Source organism: Manihot esculenta, chromosome 13 (assembly GCF_001659605.2).
Source record: "Manihot esculenta cultivar AM560-2 chromosome 13, M.esculenta_v8, whole genome shotgun sequence".
Taxonomy (NCBI): domain Eukaryota; kingdom Viridiplantae; phylum Streptophyta; class Magnoliopsida; order Malpighiales; family Euphorbiaceae; genus Manihot; species Manihot esculenta.
This window is the reverse complement of record NC_035173.2, coordinates 5,642,012-5,663,799: the sequence shown is the minus strand read 5'-3', so window position 1 is coordinate 5,663,799 and position 21,788 is coordinate 5,642,012. Positions and strand designations below refer to the sequence as shown.

At 40.9% G+C, this 21,788-nt stretch overlaps 3 protein-coding genes across 4 annotated transcripts; 2 read left to right on the top strand and 1 right to left on the bottom strand.

The window, feature by feature from the left end:
- The first annotated feature begins 494 nt into the window (after positions 1-494).
- Positions 495-13,331, top strand: LOC110630501. The gene is made up of 4 exons (XM_021778025.2): positions 495-784; positions 877-990; positions 11,976-12,080; positions 12,789-13,331. The coding sequence occupies exons 1-4, from the start codon at positions 682-684 to the stop codon at positions 13,052-13,054; spliced, it is 588 nt and encodes a 195-aa protein (XP_021633717.1). The 5' UTR covers positions 495-681; the 3' UTR covers positions 13,055-13,331.
- Positions 13,332-13,817: 486 nt separating this feature from the next.
- LOC110630500 (FHA domain-containing protein FHA2) lies at positions 13,818-17,941 on the bottom strand. 2 transcript variants are annotated; one of them, XM_021778023.2, is made up of 3 exons: positions 17,181-17,941; positions 15,121-15,287; positions 13,818-14,263 (listed from the first exon to the last, which is right to left on the bottom strand). In XM_021778023.2, the coding sequence occupies exons 1-3, from the start codon at positions 17,788-17,790 to the stop codon at positions 14,054-14,056; spliced, it is 987 nt and encodes a 328-aa protein (XP_021633715.1). In that variant the 5' UTR covers positions 17,791-17,941; the 3' UTR covers positions 13,818-14,053. The 2 variants fall into 2 exon arrangements, with proteins under 2 accessions (XP_021633715.1, XP_021633716.1); XM_021778024.2 differs by having other exon boundaries at positions 15,121-15,278.
- A 1-nt stretch (position 17,942) lies between these two features.
- LOC122721534 (DNA-directed RNA polymerases I, II, and III subunit RPABC5) lies at positions 17,943-21,403 on the top strand. Its single transcript, XM_043949406.1, has 4 exons — positions 17,943-18,131; positions 18,672-18,730; positions 20,511-20,605; positions 20,980-21,403. The coding sequence occupies exons 1-4, from the start codon at positions 18,096-18,098 to the stop codon at positions 21,003-21,005; spliced, it is 216 nt and encodes a 71-aa protein (XP_043805341.1). The 5' UTR covers positions 17,943-18,095; the 3' UTR covers positions 21,006-21,403.
- The last annotated feature ends 385 nt before the right edge of the window (positions 21,404-21,788 follow it).

Genomic DNA, 21,788 nt, shown 5'->3' with positions numbered 1-21,788 from the left:
TAATTAAAAATAAATTATTTACAACTTAATTAGTTTCACGTTTAAAATTTTTATTATGTAATATTAATTTATTTTCTAATAATATAATTATTTTAAATATTTTTTGAAATAATTATTTAATTTTAGTCATAAAGATCTTATATTATATTAATTTTTTTTATAAAAGAGTTATTGTTTTTATTTGAATAAGAAGTAAAAAAAATATTTTTATTAAAAAGAAAAATTGTGAAAAATATTTTAAAATTATTTTTCAAATCATAGTTAAATATTGAAAAATTAAAAAACACTGATTTTCTAGTTTTATGTTCTGAAAATTGACATATAAACTCTATTTTCTAATCTTTGAAAAATTTTCCAGAAAATCCTCCAAGTGAATATACCCTCAATTTACTTACTTTAAGATCCAGCCCATCATTAGAATTTCATAACCCAATCACATATCTCCGCGTGGATTACTATATACTTACATATACATATGTAAAAGAGTTAGCAATTTGTAATACGCCGTCGTTTTCTGACTAACAAAGTCCGACCAAACCTGAATGTGGGCTAAATCCAGTCCAGACCATAATCACTCCTCACTGTTCTTCGCCGGAACTGAATTCAATCTCTGTCAAGAGTTCTCGTTACCGATTTGTCAAATCAAAGCATCAACTAAAACGAATTTAATCTTTCTTCAAAATGGTATCAGGCGATCCACCTCAACCGCCGCAGCCTCCGACATCATCTTCTTTGTTCTCTGAAAATTGGAAGGATCGTATATTAATACCCACTCTCCTTGGAGGTTTTTTCTTTTTCCTCTCTTTTCCCCCTGCTATTTCAATGTTAATCATCTCTTTTATATTAATTTAGTAGTTTTGGAGTTTCTATATGCAGGGATTGCGGGTGGAGGAGTTGGGTTGGTGTCTAAGTATCGAAAAGTTCATGGACTCGCTAACATTTCTGCTACTTATGCTGCTAATTTTGCTATTGTCACTGGTTGCTATTGCGGTAATCACATCTAATCTCTCACTGCATGATCTCGTTGCCAAGTCGAAATATCGGTTATGTATGTTGATGCTAGTGCTGATTCTACACCATGGGTTGTGAACTTGCATCATCTCCCAGTTTGTCTTGTGGAATTTTCGATGATGATACATTTGTAACTATAAAGTGCATGAAGATGCTCTGAACTTCAACTTGTGGGATTGGAAGAATGTAACAGCCCGCTTACCGGACCATCACCGGCACTAGGATCCAGATCGGCTTAAGGCCGCCGGGACCCGTAGTAAGCCACCTGTAAACTCTGTGTACCTGATAAATCCCATACATGATCACACTTAAACTTAAAACTGTTACTTACTCTTCTCTATTATTTTCTTTTTTTCTTTCTTTGCTTGACTATCTTTTCTTTTCTTGAAACTTTTCTCATCAACTAAGCCTGAACTATGCATGCTCTGTCTGTATGCACTCGAAGAGTGATACCTGCTATGGTACCATACAGTAACTACAGAGATAGAAATACTACCATGCACCAAGCCTAGCTCATCATACATTATCTCAATCATAAAAGGATCATGTACAAAGGGATAAACATACACTAGGGCCAAGCACAATACTCTAATACTCTATATAACTTGCTTTTACATCATGTCTATACATTACATCAACTCTGTACTGTACATCATTATCATGTCCACTATTCTATACTATTACATATGCCTTTACCCTTGCTTTCTCTTTCTCTTTCTCTTCTCTGAGGCCCTGAAAAAAATGGGGTTAGGGAGAGGGATGAGCTACTAAAGCCCAGTGAGCGGAAACCATAAAAACATTTAAAATATGCTATAATGAAATGCATCACTGCACAAACATTTCACATCTCAGATTGGACATGACCCCAAAACTCCCTCTGTCGGTGCCCGGCCCCCAAAGGAGCTCACACAGGTCTTTCACTAACTACTCATGGTGCCCGACCCTATAAGGGCTCTCACAGGACTCATCCAAGTTAAATGCCCGGCCCCAAAGGAGCTCACACAGGACATACAATAATGACAGACTTATGGGCTATTGGAGTCGCCTCGGTCCAATCCACATAAACAAATAATAATGCAATGCCTCAACTTGGTGAATACTAATGCAAAGCATCCTACATAAACATGGCAGTAATGATGCATGAATCATGCTAAAACATTCATTAACTTAAAACAAAGTTCTGTTCCACTCACCTCTGTCAACTGCTGGGCAGTCTCTGTAACTCTAACTCTGTGGGCCTCCTTGGTCTCTCGGGTCCGCACCTACACAGGTGGACTCAAATGAGGACCAAACTTACTTAAACATAACTCTTAATATCTCCCCAAAACCCCTCGAAAACATCATAAGCATGCATGACAAAATGGGCAAAGGAAGGCTGGGCAGGGCACTTTCGGCGGCTGGTTCGGCGGCCGAAACCTCCCTCCAGAGACGAAACTCATGCATGTTCGGCGGCACCTTCGGCGGCCGAAAGTCTCGTCCAGAGACGAAACTCATGCACTTTCGGCGGCCGAACTCCCTCTTTCGGCGGCCGAAAGTCTCTTTCTCACCCAAAAGCCTAGCTTTCGGGGGCAAGGTTTGGCAGCCGAAACTGCCTCCACAAGGGGTTCGGCGGCCGAACCTTGCTTCGGCGGCCGAACCTGGATTCTCCAGAAAGGCAGAATCCCGACCCAACTCAGGGTTCCAGCCTCCAAAAACCTATAAAACACCCATAACATGCATACCAACACTTCTCAACTAGCACATAACATATCTCATGCATATAGGGGTCTATAAACTAACTCAAACCCCTAAAACAACATCAAATAGCATATGCTCAACATATGCTCAACTCAAAGCTCCACCAACAACTAACCCATAAAACTCTCTAAAAACTCTTAAAACTTACTGTAAACATAAGGGGAGGTGAGGATCCATGCTTACCTCTTGAAGAACGAGAGGATTGCTGGTCCAAACTTGGAGATGTGGTGGAAAACTACTCAAAGTCTCCAAGTTGCTCAACTTTGCTTCCTTTTGCTCAAATCTCTAAAACAAAGCTAAAAACATGTTAAAACATGCAAGATTTGAGGAAAACATGAGAAACACACCAAGGAGAGCTTGAACCTACCTTTGACCCAAAAACAGAGTGTTTAACACTCAAGTCTCGGGCAAAGGGGCTTTTGTGGTGGCCAACCGACTCTTCCTTCGGCGGCCTAACGTGCATGCAAAACCATGCAACTTTCGGCGGCCGAACTTCACCTTCGGCGGCCGAACCTGGCTTTTGTCCCCTTGGCCTTTTCATTTCAAAACTCAATGTTCTTCACTCAAAACATGCAAACATGATAAAAACACTTAAAAACATCTTAAAAACCTTTCTTATACCCTTAGGGCAAGCTCCGACATCCTCGAATCCCGACTTCCAACGGAAAATCCGCCGGAACGTAGGAAGTCCGATACCGGGGTCTAGCCGGGTATTACATTCTCCCCCCCTTAAGAACATTCGTCCCCGAATGTTCCTCTCTAACTCAAACATACTCAAAACATAACATAAAGCACATAAAGAACAAAAGAAGCTAAAACTAACCTCAAAAGAGATAGGGGTACTGTTGGAGCATAGACTCCCGTGTCTCCCAGGTGCACTCTTCTATGTTATGGTGGTTCCAGAGGACTTTCACCATCGGGATCTCCTTGTTCCTTAGCTTTCTGATCTGGGTGTCAATGATCCGCACTGGTTGTTCTACATACGTGAGATCACCTAGGATCTCCACATCTGGTTCGCTAAGAACCTTACTCGGATCTGACACAAACTTCCTTAGCATCGAAACATGGAAGACTGGATGGATTCTTTCCATAGACATAGGCAAATCAAGCTTATACGACACATTTCCGACCTTCTGCAAAATCTCAAAAGGTCCAATGTACCGCGGAGCCAACTTACCTTTCCTCCCAAAACGAACCACCCCTTTCATTGGAGACACCTTCAACAAGACCAGATCCCCCTCCTCAAACTCTATGTGCTTTCTGCGAACGTCTGCATAGCTCTTCTGCCGACTAACAGCAGTCTTGAGCCTCTCTCTGATAATGGGCACCACCCTGTTCGTGATCTCTACTAACTCAGGCCCTGCTAGGGACCTTTCTCCAACCTCTTCCCAACAAACTGGTGACCTGCACTTCCTCCCATACAGAGCTTCATATGGGGCCATCCCTATGCTAGCATGATGGCTATTGTTGTAGGCAAACTCCACTAAGGGTAGATGCTGCCTCCAAGATCCGCCAAAGTCTAGCACACACATTCGAAGCATATCTTCTATGGTTTGGATGGTCCTTTCTGACTGTCCGTCAGTCTGTGGATGGAAAGCAGTGCTAAAGTCTAATCTTGTGCCCATAGCCTCTTGCAGACTTCGCCAAAACCTGGAGGTAAACTGGGGTCCTCTGTCAGACACTATAGAAATAGGCGCCCCATGCAACCTCACAACTTCCTCAAGGTACACCTGCGCTAGCTTGTCCACAGAGTAGCCACTCCTGACAGGAATGAAGTGAGCAGATTTAGTCAGTCTATCCACAATCACCCATATGGAGTCTAGTCTGTTGGACGTCGCCGGTAACCCCACTACAAAATCCATCGCTATGTTCTCCCATTTCCATTCTGGAATCGGCAGTGGGTTAAGCATTCCAGCCGGCTTCTGGTGCTCTAGCTTCACCCTTTGACATATCTCGCAGGCTGACACAAACTGTGCCACTTCTCTCTTCATTGCTGGCCACCAATACACTTTCTTCAGATCTTGATACATCTTGGTGGCTCCAGGGTGAATGCTATATCTCGCATTATGAGCTTCTCTCATAATGTCTCCTTTCAAACTAATATCGTCTGGTACACATAGTCTATGCCCGTAGCGGAGAATCCCTTGGTCGTCGAATCTGAACTCTTCGCTCTTGCCTGACTGAACAGTCCTGGCAATCTTGACCAACTCTGGATCCTCATGTTGTTTCTGAGCCACCTGCTCCAGAAACACGGGTGTAACTTTCATCTGTGCAATCAAAGCACCTGTACCAGTTACCTCTAACTGTAGCCCTTCCTCAACTAACCTGTAGAAGTCCTTCACCACCGGCCTCCTCTCTGCTGTAATGTGAGCTAAACTACCTAGTGATTTCCGGCTTAAGGCATCGGCTACAACATTTGCCTTTCCCGGATGATACTGGATCCTGCAATCATAATCACTAAGCAATTCCACCCACCGTCTCTGCCTCAAGTTTAACTCTCTCTGACTCAGGATGTGCTGTAGGCTCTTATGATCTGTAAAGATCTCACATTTCACCCCATAGAGGTAATGCCTCCACATCTTGAGTGCAAAGATAACAGCTGCCATCTCAAGATCGTGTGTTGGATAGTTCAGCTCGTGCTTCTTCAGCTGTCTAGAAGCATAAGCGATTACTCTGTCATTCTGCATTAACACACAACCTAATCCCACTCGGGATGCATCACAGAACACTGTGAAGTCCTCATCACTAGTAGGCAGAGCTAACACCGGTGCTGAAGTTAATCTTCTCTTTAGCTCTTCGAAACTCTCTTCACATTGGTCAGACCATGTGAATCTCTGGTTCTTTCTGGTTAATCTGGTCATAGGAGCCGCTATCTTGGAGAAGTCCTGAACGAACCTCCTGTAGTAGCCTGCCAAACCCAAGAAACTCTTGACCTCTGTCACTGTGGTGGGTCTAGGCCAATTGGCTACAGCTTCTATCTTCTTGGGGTCCACTGCTATACCTTGATCTGACACTACATGCCCCAAGAATGAAATGCTCCTTAGCCAGAACTCACACTTGGAGAACTTGGCATATAAACCATGCTCTCTCAAGGTCTGCAGGACTATCCTCAGATGATGGGCATGCTCCTCTGCATTCCTGGAATACACCAAGATATCATCTATGAAGACAATAACAAAGTGATCCAGGTACTCTCTGAAAACTCGGTTCATGAGATCCATGAATGCTGCAGGGGCGTTAGTTAACCCGAACGGCATCACTAAGAACTCATAATGCCCATATCTGGTCCTGAAAGCTGTCTTAGGTACATCCTCTTCCCTGATTCTCAGCTGATGATAGCCCGATCTCAGATCTATCTTAGAAAAACAACCTGCTCCTGCTAGCTGGTCGAATAGATCATCGATCCTGGGTAGAGGATACTTATTCTTGGTAGTGACTTTGTTCAACTGCCTGTAGTCGATACAAAGTCTAAGGGATCCATCCTTTTTCTTGACAAACAACACTGGAGCACCCCAGGGTGAGGTACTTGGACGGATAAAACCCTTATCTACCAACTCCTGTAGCTGCTCTTTTAACTCCTTAAGCTCTGCTGGTGCCATCCTGTAGGGAGGAATAGAGATCGGTCTGGTACCAGGCACTAACTCAATCTCGAACTCTATTTCCCTATCAGGTGGTAGTCCTGGAAGCTCATCTGGAAACACATCTGGGAACTCTCTGACAACGGGCACTGAACTGGGGTCCCTAAACTGACTGTCTAGCTCTCTCACATGAGCTAGATACCCCTGACATCCCCTCCTGAGCAACCTACGAGCCTGTAGGGCTGATATCAGACCTCTAGGCGTGCCCCTCCTGTCTCCTCTGAAGACAAACTCAGATCCATCCTCATCTCTGAACTTAACTACCTTGTCTCTACAGTCCAAGGTAGCTCTATAGGCAGATAGCCAATCCATCCCTAGAATGACGTCAAAATCTGTCAACTCTAGAACCACAAGGTCAGCTGGAAGGCATCTACCATCTATAAACACTGGACTATGTCGACAGACTGTCTCTGCCAACGATGGATCACATTTAGGGCCACTGACCCATAGGGGACACTCTAACCCAGACGTCATCAAACCCACTCTCTCTATGGCTCTGGGAGCAACAAAGGAATGCGAAGCACCAGGGTCTAACAAAGCATACACCTCAGAACACCCAATGAGAAGGTTACCTGACACCACGGTGTTAGAAGTGTTTGCCTCCTGCTGTGTCATCGTGAAAATCCGCGCCGGAGCTGACGGACCTCCACCTCTGGGACCTGCAGATGAAGAGGCTGACCCTCTCCCTCTGCCTCTGCCCTGCGTCATAACTGAAACTGGTGGCTGTGGCATGCTAGCTGGAGCTGTCTGCTGGGATGGTGCCGTGAAAGCTGCCTGAGGGCACTCACGAGCCATGTGTCCCTCCTGGCCGCACCTGTAACATCCTGTAATCCCAAAGCGACAAACTCCTCTGTGCGCTTTACCGCACCTATTACACACTGGAACCTCTGAGCCTGAACTCATGCCACTGCCTAATCCCAGACCTGCTTTAATCTTGTTCCAGAACTTATTCTTCCTCGACTTCTGAGTGGAACCACTCCACTTCTTCCCACTGGAAGTTGCTGCACCCTGTGAAGAGGGATCTGACTTGCCCCTACCTGGGGTCTTAGAACCAGAGGACTGTGCCGGCTGCTGTTTCACTGTACCCTGTATAATGGCACTAGCCTCCATCCTCCGTGCTAAATCCACCACGGTGTGGAAACTCTCCCTCTCGGCTGCATGGATCAAAGAGGAATACCTGGAATGCAATTTCATAGCATACCTCCTAGCCTTTTTCTGTTCAGTATCATAGGCCTGTCCTGCATACCGCAGCAACTCCAGAAACCTGTCAGTAAACTCATCAATACTCATATCCTCAGTCTGCTTGAGCTGCTCAAACTCTATCATCTTTAGCTCTTTCGAACTATCTGGGAATGCCCATCCGGCAAACTCATTAGCAAACTCCTCCCAAGACATGTTATCCAACCTAGGGTCCACATAGACGCCAAACCATTCCTTCGCCTTCTTACATTTTAAAGTGAACCCTGCCATCTGAATGGCTCTGGTATCATCTGCCCCTAGCTCATCTGCTATCATCTTGACTGCTTTAATGTACTCAAACGGATCATCTCCTGATTGGTACTTAGGAGCATCTAACTTTAGGTAATCAGTCATCTTTACCTTGCTCCTCACAGATGGGCCAGGTTGAGGTGTTTGGATAACTGGGGCTTCTGGTTGTACCACTGGTGGTGGTGGGGGAGGTGCAGAACTTTCTGGTGTAGCGTATGCTGGACTGGGGTAAAAAGGCGAGGGTGGATACATGGGATATGGTGGATATGGGGGGTAATACGGTGGATAAGGCATATATGTGGGATATGGGTGAAAACTAGGATAATCCGATGTACCTCCCATCGAATATCCTGGGCCCTGTGGATAGGGCTGATAGTGGGGTGGATAACCATAGCCCGAGGCCTGACCGCCTCCCTGTGATGATCCCACATCCTCCTCTGTAGTGCCAACACCTAACCCTCCATCCCTTCTTGGATCCACATCCATCTCTTCCCTTGTATCACTAGATCTTCTTCTCTGTTCTGTCTCCCTCCTGCTTTCATCAAAAGACCTTCTAGGGTCCCTTGATGATCTTTCTCTGCCTGCCCTTTGGGACATAGCTCTTGGCAAAGCAGGATCCCACATCCTCTCATTTTAGCTTCTGAAAACATAACATAAACTTTAGCATCATATGATCCATGTAACAACATGAACCCTCAACTCATAGCATAGCATATCATAGCATTTAAATGCACATGCATAGCATCATGGCATTACACATCAAGACAGGACTCAACATCCTATCCTAGTGGACATGATCTTCCTCTTGTGCTTGCCCTCTAAAACAACCTCTTTCCGATGTGAGATATCTCTAATCCCTGAGCATCTTAGCTCAGCACACCGTACTCTAGAGGCCCTATGCTCTGATACCAATCTGTAACAGCCCGCTTACCGGACCATCACCGGCACTAGGATCCAGATCGGCTTAAGGCCGCCGGGACCCGTAGTAAGCCACCTGTAAACTCTGTGTACCTGATAAATCCCATACATGATCACACTTAAACTTAAAACTGTTACTTACTCTTCTCTATTATTTTCTTTTTTTCTTTCTTTGCTTGACTATCTTTTCTTTTCTTGAAACTTTTCTCATCAACTAAGCCTGAACTATGCATGCTCTGTCTGTATGCACTCGAAGAGTGATACCTGCTATGGTACCATACAGTAACTACAGAGATAGAAATACTACCATGCACCAAGCCTAGCTCATCATACATTATCTCAATCATAAAAGGATCATGTACAAAGGGATAAACATACACTAGGGCCAAGCACAATACTCTAATACTCTATATAACTTGCTTTTACATCATGTCTATACATTACATCAACTCTGTACTGTACATCATTATCATGTCCACTATTCTATACTATTACATATGCCTTTACCCTTGCTTTCTCTTTCTCTTTCTCTTCTCTGAGGCCCTGAAAAAAATGGGGTTAGGGAGAGGGATGAGCTACTAAAGCCCAGTGAGCGGAAACCATAAAAACATTTAAAATATGCTATAATGAAATGCATCACTGCACAAACATTTCACATCTCAGATTGGACATGACCCCAAAACTCCCTCTGTCGGTGCCCGGCCCCCAAAGGAGCTCACACAGGTCTTTCACTAACTACTCATGGTGCCCGACCCTATAAGGGCTCTCACAGGACTCATCCAAGTTAAATGCCCGGCCCCAAAGGAGCTCACACAGGACATACAATAATGACAGACTTATGGGCTATTGGAGTCGCCTCGGTCCAATCCACATAAACAAATAATAATGCAATGCCTCAACTTGGTGAATACTAATGCAAAGCATCCTACATAAACATGGCAGTAATGATGCATGAATCATGCTAAAACATTCATTAACTTAAAACAAAGTTCTGTTCCACTCACCTCTGTCAACTGCTGGGCAGTCTCTGTAACTCTAACTCTGTGGGCCTCCTTGGTCTCTCGGGTCCGCACCTACACAGGTGGACTCAAATGAGGACCAAACTTACTTAAACATAACTCTTAATATCTCCCCAAAACCCCTCGAAAACATCATAAGCATGCATGACAAAATGGGCAAAGGAAGGCTGGGCAGGGCACTTTCGGCGGCTGGTTCGGCGGCCGAAACCTCCCTCCAGAGACGAAACTCATGCATGTTCGGCGGCACCTTCGGCGGCCGAAAGTCTCGTCCAGAGACGAAACTCATGCACTTTCGGCGGCCGAACTCCCTCTTTCGGCGGCCGAAAGTCTCTTTCTCACCCAAAAGCCTAGCTTTCGGGGGCAAGGTTTGGCAGCCGAAACTGCCTCCACAAGGGGTTCGGCGGCCGAACCTTGCTTCGGCGGCCGAACCTGGATTCTCCAGAAAGGCAGAATCCCGACCCAACTCAGGGTTCCAGCCTCCAAAAACCTATAAAACACCCATAACATGCATACCAACACTTCTCAACTAGCACATAACATATCTCATGCATATAGGGGTCTATAAACTAACTCAAACCCCTAAAACAACATCAAATAGCATATGCTCAACATATGCTCAACTCAAAGCTCCACCAACAACTAACCCATAAAACTCTCTAAAAACTCTTAAAACTTACTGTAAACATAAGGGGAGGTGAGGATCCATGCTTACCTCTTGAAGAACGAGAGGATTGCTGGTCCAAACTTGGAGATGTGGTGGAAAACTACTCAAAGTCTCCAAGTTGCTCAACTTTGCTTCCTTTTGCTCAAATCTCTAAAACAAAGCTAAAAACATGTTAAAACATGCAAGATTTGAGGAAAACATGAGAAACACACCAAGGAGAGCTTGAACCTACCTTTGACCCAAAAACAGAGTGTTTAACACTCAAGTCTCGGGCAAAGGGGCTTTTGTGGTGGCCAACCGACTCTTCCTTCGGCGGCCTAACGTGCATGCAAAACCATGCAACTTTCGGCGGCCGAACTTCACCTTCGGCGGCCGAACCTGGCTTTTGTCCCCTTGGCCTTTTCATTTCAAAACTCAATGTTCTTCACTCAAAACATGCAAACATGATAAAAACACTTAAAAACATCTTAAAAACCTTTCTTATACCCTTAGGGCAAGCTCCGACATCCTCGAATCCCGACTTCCAACGGAAAATCCGCCGGAACGTAGGAAGTCCGATACCGGGGTCTAGCCGGGTATTACATCTCACTGCATGATCTCGTTGCCAAGTCGAAATATCGGTTATGTATGTTGATGCTAGTGCTGATTCTACACCATGGGTTGTGAACTTGCATCATCTCCCAGTTTGTCTTGTGGAATTTTCGATGATGATACATTTGTAACTATAAAGTGCATGAAGATGCTCTGAACTTCAACTTGTGGGATTGGAAGAATGTCTTTGATCTTGCACTCTCCATATTTGAATATTGCTCTTGCTGAGCATACTATACATTTTTACTTTCTTGTTCAAATGTGAGCTGTTTTATAATTGTGACTGACCATGTAACTGCCACTCTCTGGATTTCATTGAAATCCCAGTAAAGATAGAAAGTAGGTTGAGATTTTTAGTCTTTACATCTTCAATCATCATGGGGTAATCCATAATGCCCATACGATGGTTTGATTTTTTTCTGGGTGAGGATCCTTTGACACCATAGGATTTCTTTGTATGAGAGACACTTGTTGCACGACATTTTTGACAGACAGTTATTTGTGTTTGGTTCTCTGAAACTTCAATAACATTAGAGTCCTCTATTTGTGACTGGGAATAGCTTATTCTCTGTTACCGTTTGCTATAAGTTGTATCTGACTTAGGACATGGTTTGAGGAATATGCCATAGCCTCGGAGTATGTCAGTTGTTGCATGACATGCAAATCTAATACTATAAAGCGCATTCAAATCAAGCCTAGATGAAGCCTTTTACCGGAGCATTGGTGTCAAAGCATGATGTATATCAGAATATGAACTGTCATTCCTGGGTTCATCGTTTGTAGGACAAATGTGAAAACTGCTAGTTTTTGAAAAGGATATTTACAGCTGGATTTTTGTAGAAGGACAAGCCATTTCTCTGACTTGTTTGTTTGACTTTGAAGGGTGATTCCTATTCCTTAATTCTGCAGGGGCTCGTGAATTTGTAAGGATAACTCGGAAATCAGAACAGGATGATCTAATGAACTCTGCAATTGCAGGCTTTGGTACTGGTGCTATTCTTGGACGTCTTCAAGGTTAAGTGTAGAAGCTATCTTTTTCCCCATAATTTTGGAACATTTAATTTGCATCAAGTTTTAAGTTAGACAATAGATATGGACCATAAATCAGTATGCGCAATGCCTCTACTATCTCCTTTGCTTTCTCCCTCCTCATGGAGGGGCACTTTTCTCTGGCTTTACATGAAGTTTTGTTTGTTTTATTGGTGATCCACCTATGAGGTTGAATATAGAAATCCTTGTTCCAACATATAAGGCAAATCCAGAATTTTTCCTTATATAGAGGATGAATTCTTTGGATTGGGATTGAGACTAAGAGAATTTATGTAACAGTCCGGCTAAAATTGACCTAAATAACTTTTGGACCCACTTTTCCTTTCCATTTGGTCCAAAATAGTTAACCCAAATCATTTAGTAGTTTTGAGCTGGCTATTATATAACTATATCAATTTTAGAAATCTATCGAAGTTGGTCTAGATCCCCAAATCTAGATATTCAATCTCAACTGAGCTGGAATTCCCTGATAAATATATATTCAAGATCAAGAAGAAGAAAATTCTGCAGTGATTGGCTTTGTGGGTGCACATTGAGTGGCTTTCAACTTGATGGCATTAGGCAATGAAAATCTTAAATCGTCATCTTTTACTTATCTGTATCTTCATCTTTTTTTATCTCTTTGGCTATTATAGTTAAAAAATATTAGTTTTCTTTTTCTTGGTCTTACAGCTGGCCAATTTGGTGCCATCCGTTACTCGATCATCTTTGCTGTTGTGGGAACAATGGTGGATTTTGCTACAATTAAGCTGAGACCTACTGCGATGAGTTTCAGAGAATCCATATATGGGGACAAAGAGAAGAAAGGTGGTTGGAAGTTACCAGAGTGGTCTCCCATTCAAGTACTTGACGAGGAGGCTCTTGCTGCTAAAGAAGCTAGGGAAAAGCAACTCTATGCACAAAGAGCTCTCGGTAAATTGAGCAAAGAAGAACCTTGAGAAGACTTCATTTTTTGAAACCGAATTTTGTTGACTTATAGCTACCAATAACATATTTGTTTGGCCTGCTTTTTTGGCTGATTAGAATTGCCAAGGATGTACTAGTCTTGAATCTTTTTACGAAGCAGGGATTGTGTTATAGTGACCCTGTTATTTCTTTATTATTGTATTTGCCATTGTTGATTTGCACGATAGTTCATACTGATGTTTAGGAACTTCCTACTTCTTAGTTTAGTATCATACTGATGATATTCACCGGCAGGAGTGCTTGATACTATCTGGTTGTGGTCCTACTGTTTACTTGCTTCTTTTTCCTTTTTCTTTTTCATTATTTGAAAATCTATGATTTGCTCAGACTTTATGAACCCTTTGATGGGGGAAATGAAAGAGAGTAAGAGACGAACTGTGTACCTGATTGAATTTCCACAAGTGAACTCGAACAAGGGATCTTGGTGAGGCAGTCGCATCTCAGTTTTGTGGATGGAGCTAGATTTTGCAGCCTCTTTCGACATCCTTGAAAGCTAAGTAATCCAATTTTTTCCATTATTTTCATATCCATAATGGTGTGAAAAGAAGTTTCAATATATTTCAACATACAAATCTGGGGACTTGGTCTAAATAGTTGAACGTGGTTCATTTTATGGATGGATTTTCTAGCGCTTGGTAGATACCAAATATGTGAATTGGATACAAAGATTGGTGGAAATGGAGGGCTGAAGCAATTTTGGAGGTATCGAAACTTCTCAAACCAGATAGATATACATTGGCCGAAGAAGCTGCCAGTCTATTGGATGATTGCATGCTAAAACATCACGTACAAAATATTCATCACAGACAAACAATAACAGAAACTGCTTTGATTTTACATGCATTCAAGCAGCTAGTCCAGACTTATTCAAAGACTGAAGATCAACAATCAGCCACTTAATTCACTTTGTGGAGAAAGTGCATGGTGCTAGACACATGTTAGGGGATGAACCTAGTTATGTCTGAAGGATCCTACGAAAGCAAAGAGACGAGAGAGACAAACTCCAGAGTGACACGGCCCTTGGACCTCGTGTTGATGACAAAGTGCTCTGGGTATTTTCTCAACAACATAAGCAAGCCGTACCAGGGCTTCCCTTTGGATTCAGGACCAGGCCAGTCCTCAGATGTGAGGTATCTCCGTACCCGAGTATGATGCCAGACATTGCTAAATTGCTCCACCAACTGAACAACATGTAAAAGCACAAGGAATAAGCAAGTGAATCACACACTGAAGTAACCAAAACCAGGAATGAAAATAAAGTAAGCCAAAAACAGCAAACTTTGGAAATTATGAAGTGATCACTGAAAGCCGTTGGACATCATGTGCAAGGAGGCATAGCTAAATGATCTACAGCAATTTAACAGAAAGATACAACCTCTGGGGACATAGTTTGAGAAATTGATCATAAGGAATACATGTGATTCTCAAGTTGAAAATGACCTGTTAAGAAAAGTCTTGATTATTTGCACAATCTGACAATCCGTGTATCCAACATCGACTCAAGCAGTGTGATGCCTCACACTTGTTAATCCTTTCACATACAGGGGTATGCTATAATAATGCTATAATATTTCATTTGTACATCAGAATAATTTTTGGAAACATCATCCAGTAAATAATTTGCTGCAAGTGGCATTCCCAATATAAGAGAATGACATCCTCCATCCAAAGCCATTGGAGTTGCCTAAATGACTAGCATCTAAAAACAAAGGGATTGAAGAGATGGACTCAAGAATTTAAATTCTCCAAATGCCCCATAGAGTAATAAGTGTCCCTTTCTATAAAGTGAAATAGCCAACAAAAAAGCTTATGTAATTAAGCTGCAAGCCAGTAACAAGGTTTTCCTTGACAATCAACCCTAAGATGAATTATGTGAAAAATGATTAAGAATATGTAACTAGTTTGAGTACAAAAGGAATCCAGAAATTTCAAGTATTTGACAAATTAAGTGATTCATTAATGAAGAGGGGATTTTTGCAAGCTGTGAGGCCAAGATAATTCAAATCACTAGAGATACTAATTGAAGACAGGAACTAACCTCAGCATGGAGTTTCTCCATGGGCATCCATTCTCCAGGACCACAAAGATCAGACAGCACAGTAGCAACAGATGACACTACATCTTTTTCCTCCAACTGCATAAGCTGTTCATTATCGGAATCACGATCAACCCTTGATCTTCCATCTATTTTCTTATCTGCATGAACTGGCCATGATACCATGAAATTATCATGCAGAAGTTTTTGTAGTAGATAGAACTCTTGGAACTTTGGGGCATAAATTAAGGAAATTCAATTTATTGATACCAGGTTGTGATGAATGACCTTTGGATTTTACAAGAAATTAAAGCAATGAGGAAAAATGACTTCATAGCCACAATACAATTTTAGGCATCTTCAGATTGCTTATTTGGAACATCATGCGACTATCTGGAATGTAAAATATTTTTAGTATTGCATATGCAATGAATACATGCAACATATCCTTTACTAGAATGAAAAAGTAATAATCAGAAGATTTTTCTGCTATCTTTTAGGTACAACATACGAGGTTCAATAAAAGCAACCATGTCCACTACTTAAAAATGCTACCAAAAATATCCAAACCCCAAAATCTTCCAGAGATTGATAGTAATGAAATTAGCTGAAATTTGTGTTACTAGCCCTTAAAAGTTATTGTTCTAAAAAGCAAACAAACAAGGGCTAGTAACACAAATTTCAGCTAATTTGTGCTAATTTGTGATAAATAGCAATTTCACCATCCAATGCTAATTTGTGACAAATAGCAATTTGAGATCCTCAAATCTCTGGAGGGTCTTCCAAATTGTTATTAACCATTTCCAAATCTTCCCCACAAATCACTAGAGGTGCAGCTATTTATGGTAACATTGGTTAGAACATCATCAAATATTTGCTTTCTACAACATTTCAAGGCAGAAACGCTCTCTCTAACCACACATCACCAGAAAATGAAGGCATCAACACTATTCTTCTTAAGAGTATGAGGAAATGACAAAAGACATCAAAGCATAACATAATAAAACTGAATACTGTAATTAAAAAAATAAAAGAAGAAAGAATAGGAAGAACAAAAAGCATCAATAAGAAATAGAACTCACATGCACAAAGCCTGATCAAACCAATGCAATAGATAGAGGATTTCTTTTTCCTTTTCTCCTTCCAGATTCAAAGCACATGCAATCATTAATGTGTTATAATGATCAGCACTAAATGCACTAGGAGGACTAACTAATGCCCAGTAGCCCAGATCAGATGTTGAAATACCTGATTACATCCCTAGGCTGAACAACAAATAACAAGAAAATATGCCTACATTGAATTCTCTATACCGTGGGATCAAATAACCACCAAAATGGCAAAAATGAACATCAATATGCTGGCGATAACTATATTCGCAGTCAAAATAAATTCATCAAAGTCTCAATGGCATCTACTTATTTTCGACCAAATATTAAGTTTAATAACTTACTATGCCATGCACAAGCACACAAACTGAATGTGGGGAACAATTCGACAAGGAAAAAGAGAAAAAAGACAGACAAGCAAGAAGAAAACTAAAAGAAAACAGAAAACAGCAAACTCAAGAAAACAGAGTTGTCAGACCAATTAATCCATAAAAAAAGAGCTGCAGAAATCCTGACAAATCAAAACAACAAACATTCCAAACAGTGGAAGCAACAAGTTCAATAACACAAATCAAGAGCTGGTAAACAAACCACTAGCATTTGATCCTAATGCAACACTTGAAACCTATCATGGAATTTAGAAACAAATTTCCCTGATCAGATTTTCACCTCAAGAAGAATACAGAAAAGGACCAATTCTAAAACTATACCTATTATGCTTAAAGAGATACAAAACCCAAGCCACAGTCTAGGCCATATTCATTGTCAGAAGTTCAAATGATAAAAGAAAAAGAGAGCTAAATTAAACAACAGCAGCAAATGCTTAGTCCAACACAAAATGCAGAGATTAACATTAATAACAACTATATCCGTGCACAAAACTTCCAGTGGATTACTAAAAGCAACAGTCCTCAAGCTAACAGCAGGAAAGAGAGAACAATCACTGCTACTAACCTAACGCTCCAGCCAATCCCACTTTCCCACCTGCACCGTATCCGTACCCATCAAACCCCTCTCTTCTGGCCTTCTTTCCACCACTACTACCACCACCAATCACCTCATCATCATCGTACTCATCCTCGTAAAATTCTTTTCTCCCTTTCTTAACAGCCGCCACCGCCGCTGGCCCCGCCATCCTCTCCGCCCCGGCGGAATGATAGCCATATTGAGACACCACCGCCATATGATGCCTGGGTACAAAATGGCTGCCCAAAATACTCCTCACTGGAAGCAGAAAATAGAACTCCTTATCCCCAATTTGCAATAGATCTTGGGAATCAAGCTTGACGGGAGGATTGCCGGGGAGATGGAGGACGCCTTCGACCAAGCAGCCGTTCTTGCCAAGAACCTCTAGGGCGAAACGACGGCGCGTGAAGTCGTAAAAGATGCGAGCGTGGTGGCGGGAGATATTCATGCCACCACCTAGACTGGAGAGGTCGACGTCGACGGTGGATTTCTTGGAATTGCGGCCCAATATTATGGAGTATGTTTGCATGTAGTACTCGAAATCCTCGCCTTGCAGCTTTGCAAAACCGGCTTCAACGTCGCTGCCTGTCGTCCCCATTGATAGGGAGGAATTGGAAATGAACTACACAGAAGGAAGGGACTCCTTTTGGGAGAAGAAGAAGATTGTTTGGTTTGTGGAACGAAAGAGACGCTGCTTTCTTGGCAGGTGTTTGGTTGTGGGTATTAGCTTATCCGAAGTGGAGACTATGAAAAATGAACCCTTTCTCTCTTCGGTCAACACAATGGCCGTGGCCCAACAGCCCTTTGCATTAACATAAATCCTTCATCTTCAGAGACCCGCTGTTGAGCCAGACTCTTGCAAAAACACATTGAGAGACAACAGAAGCAGAGAGGCGAAGGAAGATGATTATACCAGTTCGTTGTTTCACTTGCGGGAAGGTAATATTTATGCTCGCTTCCTGTTTTTTACATAGCCCACAAGATATTATTTCTAGGGTTTTCTGTCATTTATTCTCGAGATAGCTTGACCCTTTTCTTCTACGGTTTTATGATCAGTTTAACTGCAAATGATGTGTGTGTGTGTGTTTCCCCCATTTGATGAAGATATATTATAACCTAATGGGATTCATGTGTCTGGTACTCCGGTTCAGTTAGCTTGGGGCAGGTGCGTTTCCTCACAGCTGGATTGGCTTTCTCCTTGCCGTTGTTTGTTCCAGTGAAAGTGTTTCCACTGCTAGAATTTATCAGGAAAAAAGATTCATGATTAATTTCTTTTGAGACCAATTGAATACTTAAATGTTAAAAAGAAAATTTGGAATAATTTGTGACTGAAAATTTTGAGATATAATGAATGCTTTGCCATGTTCTTTTTAACTTGGTTTGAGCAAGGAAAAGGAAAAAAAAAAAAAAGAAAAGGTTTTTGTCTATCTTCTTATGTTGTATTATGATTTATGACGTTGATTTTGTGATATGTTTTAGGTGATTGGTAACAAATGGGATGCATATCTGGATCTCCTTCAAGCTGATTACTCAGAAGGGTGAGGTCTTCATTGACCTTTTTTTTCTATTGTTTTCTGTTCACAATTCTATTTATGTTTACAATTCTATTTATGTTTGTAGAATTCCTAGAATCAAGGGAATCCATTAAAGTCTTGTGCATTGAAACTCTTTTCCCCCCTTTTTCCCTTTGGATCCATGCTTGTGAAAATTACGTTCCTATTACACGGGCTAGATGCTCACCATCCATGATTGTCAAAATCATACTTTTATTAGTTGGTTTTACTTGTAAAGCACCACTGGAGTAATTTTTTTTTTTTTGGCTTTTGTGCCTTAATGATTTGGTTTTAATCATTGGATGGTGCTATATATGTAAACAAAGCAAGTATAATTAAATGGAATCAACTCTTAAAAGGTGAATATTACCATATGTGCATGTGCCTCTATTAGAATTTTGGAGTGAAGGCGAGAGGTAAATGAATGGGCTAGAGGTGAGAGTCCATGAAGTGGGATTGGACTTACTTGGACTTGGACCAACCATTATTAGAGGGATAGTTCTAACCAATTAGTTAGTCAACCTATGACCCTCGTATAATTTGATTTTATGTTTTCAATGTGGGAGTCTCAACACTCCCCTTGAGGGGCAACGGGGATGGTTGACACTTGAAACTTGAAATCCTCCTCTGAAACTTTGAAATGCAGCAGCAACATTGGGAATTGAACTTGAAACTGAATTGAAATTAGAAACTCAGCCTGACCTGTCCGATACCATAGCCTAATATTGAAGTGAAGGTTAGAGGTGAGAGTCCTGAAATGAGATTAGGCTTACTTGAGTTTGGACCTGCCACTGTTAAAAAGTTAGAATTAACCAATTAGGTAGATGGTCCTTAGTCCTTATAAACCCCTTTGAAATATGCTTTCTTTCAATGTGGGAATCTCGCCAGCCTCTTGTTAAACTAAACTTAGTAGTTAGTAGTTACCTTCTTTATCTCATGTAGCTTGAGGTAGAATTTAGAGTTTGTTATTATTTATATAGAACTAGTCTCAATAGTTATCTTGTATGTAATATTTGATTTATTCTGAAATTTTAGGTTTTTTTATTTCAATTACTCATATTTGAAATCAAAAGCATTATAAATGTAACTTCACATTTTATTAAATATGCACCTCAGATCCCTGAGGTGTGTGCTTGTGCCTTGTGCATGAGTCCTAGATATCCTATGTGCATTGTACCTTATATGACAACTGTGGCTTATCTATAGTATATATTGTAGTTTAAGATGGAAAAGCAAACAACTGTAGCTTGGTTATTGGTGTGTAATGACTAATGATGTGCTTATCCATATGCCTTGTTTCCTTTTGAAGTAACAGTTAAGGATCATATGAATTAATCATGTATATCTAATTGCAAGCGGAGTCATGGTTTTCCTGTTACTAATTTTTCACTCCATTTTAGTTATACTTTTGTGTAGCATGGGTTCCTCTTAGGGGTGTGAATGAGTTTTGAATGATTGAAGTGCAAAATTTTATGTGTTGGTAAATGGAAATAGTCTAAATTTGATGCTTAAGCTACAGGTCTTAAGTTTGGTAGGGTTGTTGAGCGTCAGCTTCTTCTTTTTCCATATGTTTCACTTCTGGTGTTAGTTTTTTGCACTTCTTGACATGCAAAAGAAATTGTCCAAGAACATTACAGCCTAATTTATTGCTGAGTGCTGACTGTTAACATTCTTCTATTTATATGCAATTGGATGACAATAATGAACATAACTTGTGGAGGACACCTAGAAGACTAGAAATGACATCTTGCTGTTTGGCATGCAGAGATGCTCTTGATGCTTTGGGATTGGTCCGTTATTGCTGCAGGCGAATGCTCATGACTCATGTTGACCTCATTGAGAAGCTTTTGAACTACAATAGTAACTCTCTCTCTGTACTGTTTTTTCGAATTTGAAACACGACTTCTTTTGTGGCATTTGTGATATTGGCAATTTTGCCATCTGTTTTGATCCTGCTTCCAAGTATTTCTTAATTAAATCCACCTATGCAGTTTGATCATGATTATATTTTTTTATGATTAAATTTGTTGTTATATTTGTGACTCTGATCTTGTGAAATTCGCCTAATTGCTTTTGAGTCTAGAATTTAAAGCTGACATGAAAATAATGAGAGATTTGAATTATCTAATCATGCACTGAGCTTTGATGTGATCCCTACTCACAAACTTGGACTGGTTTCTGATTATTGTTGGATATGGATATCATTTCTGTTGCTGACAGAAACTCTTTTGCAGCTCTGGAGAGAAGTGAGGGCAGTTGAAGGAGGCTGTGGAGGTTACGAGTGTTCTCAAACTAGCTACCAAAGATGTGTGGTGATTATGGTGAAAGTGTACGCAGACAATGGAGAAGACATCTGAGAATGTTCAAATATTGTGTGAACATTAATCATTGTCGTTTTTCTCCTGTTTGAAAACCTATACTATGATTTTGAGGCTGTTGGAAATAGTCTTTAAAATAGTGATGATCTCTCATGATCAAGATTGTGTTGCTGCTAGGATATTTGGAAGTGCATGAATTTATAATGCCCCATCAAAGTTTGGAGTTTTGCTGCAAGCCATACTGGGATTTTGCTGCTAGCTTCATTTGTATTAGAGTGAAAGTAAATTAGGTATTAGTATGTTGTCATTTGTCAATGCAGGCAACTTCGGCCACCCAAAATTTCTCATCTTATTTAATAATTATGTTCTATTTATTATTAAAATAATAAATAAAAATAACTTTTAATTAAAAAAATTAATCACTTAAAAAGGTATTTTAATCATTAATAAATATAAAATCTCTAATTAATGGTCAATTAATATAAATTTATATTTTTTTAATGGAAGAACTGTTTTATTAAATAGAAATTAAATTAGAAACTAATTTTTTATAAAAAATTTAATGAAAATTTATATTGTAAGTTTTGTCAAATGTGAAGCAGTTTCTGTAAAACTGACAAGTGAAGTGATTCTTAACTTGGAGTGAAGAGTGAAGAGGTTCCCATCATAAAGAGATTGGTTTTTTTAATAAAAATAGGAAATGAGTGCAACCTTTTTTGCCAAGT

Excerpts from the sequence above, each read along its gene's own strand:
- LOC110630501 (XM_021778025.2), top strand. The coding sequence starts at position 682 with ATGGTATCAGGCGATCCACCTCAACCGCCGCAGCCTCCGACATCATCT. Across the intron at positions 785-876 it reads AATACCCACTCTCCTTGGAG|GGATTGCGGGTGGAGGAGTT; the intron begins GTTTTTTCTTTT and ends TTCTATATGCAG. Across the intron at positions 991-11,975 it reads TGTCACTGGTTGCTATTGCG|GGGCTCGTGAATTTGTAAGG; the intron begins GTAATCACATCT and ends TTAATTCTGCAG.
- LOC110630500 (XM_021778023.2), bottom strand. The coding sequence starts at position 17,790 with ATGGGGACGACAGGCAGCGACGTTGAAGCCGGTTTTGCAAAGCTGCAA. Across the intron at positions 15,288-17,180 it reads GGGATTGGCTGGAGCGTTAG|TTCATGCAGATAAGAAAATA; the intron begins GTTAGTAGCAGT and ends TATCATGGCCAG. Across the intron at positions 14,264-15,120 it reads TGGAGAAACTCCATGCTGAG|TTGGTGGAGCAATTTAGCAA; the intron begins GTTAGTTCCTGT and ends CATGTTGTTCAG.
- LOC122721534 (XM_043949406.1), top strand. The coding sequence starts at position 18,096 with ATGATTATACCAGTTCGTTGTTTCACTTGCGGGAAG. Across the intron at positions 18,731-20,510 it reads CAAGCTGATTACTCAGAAGG|AGATGCTCTTGATGCTTTGG; the intron begins GTGAGGTCTTCA and ends TTTGGCATGCAG. Across the intron at positions 20,606-20,979 it reads GAAGCTTTTGAACTACAATA|CTCTGGAGAGAAGTGAGGGC; the intron begins GTAACTCTCTCT and ends ACTCTTTTGCAG.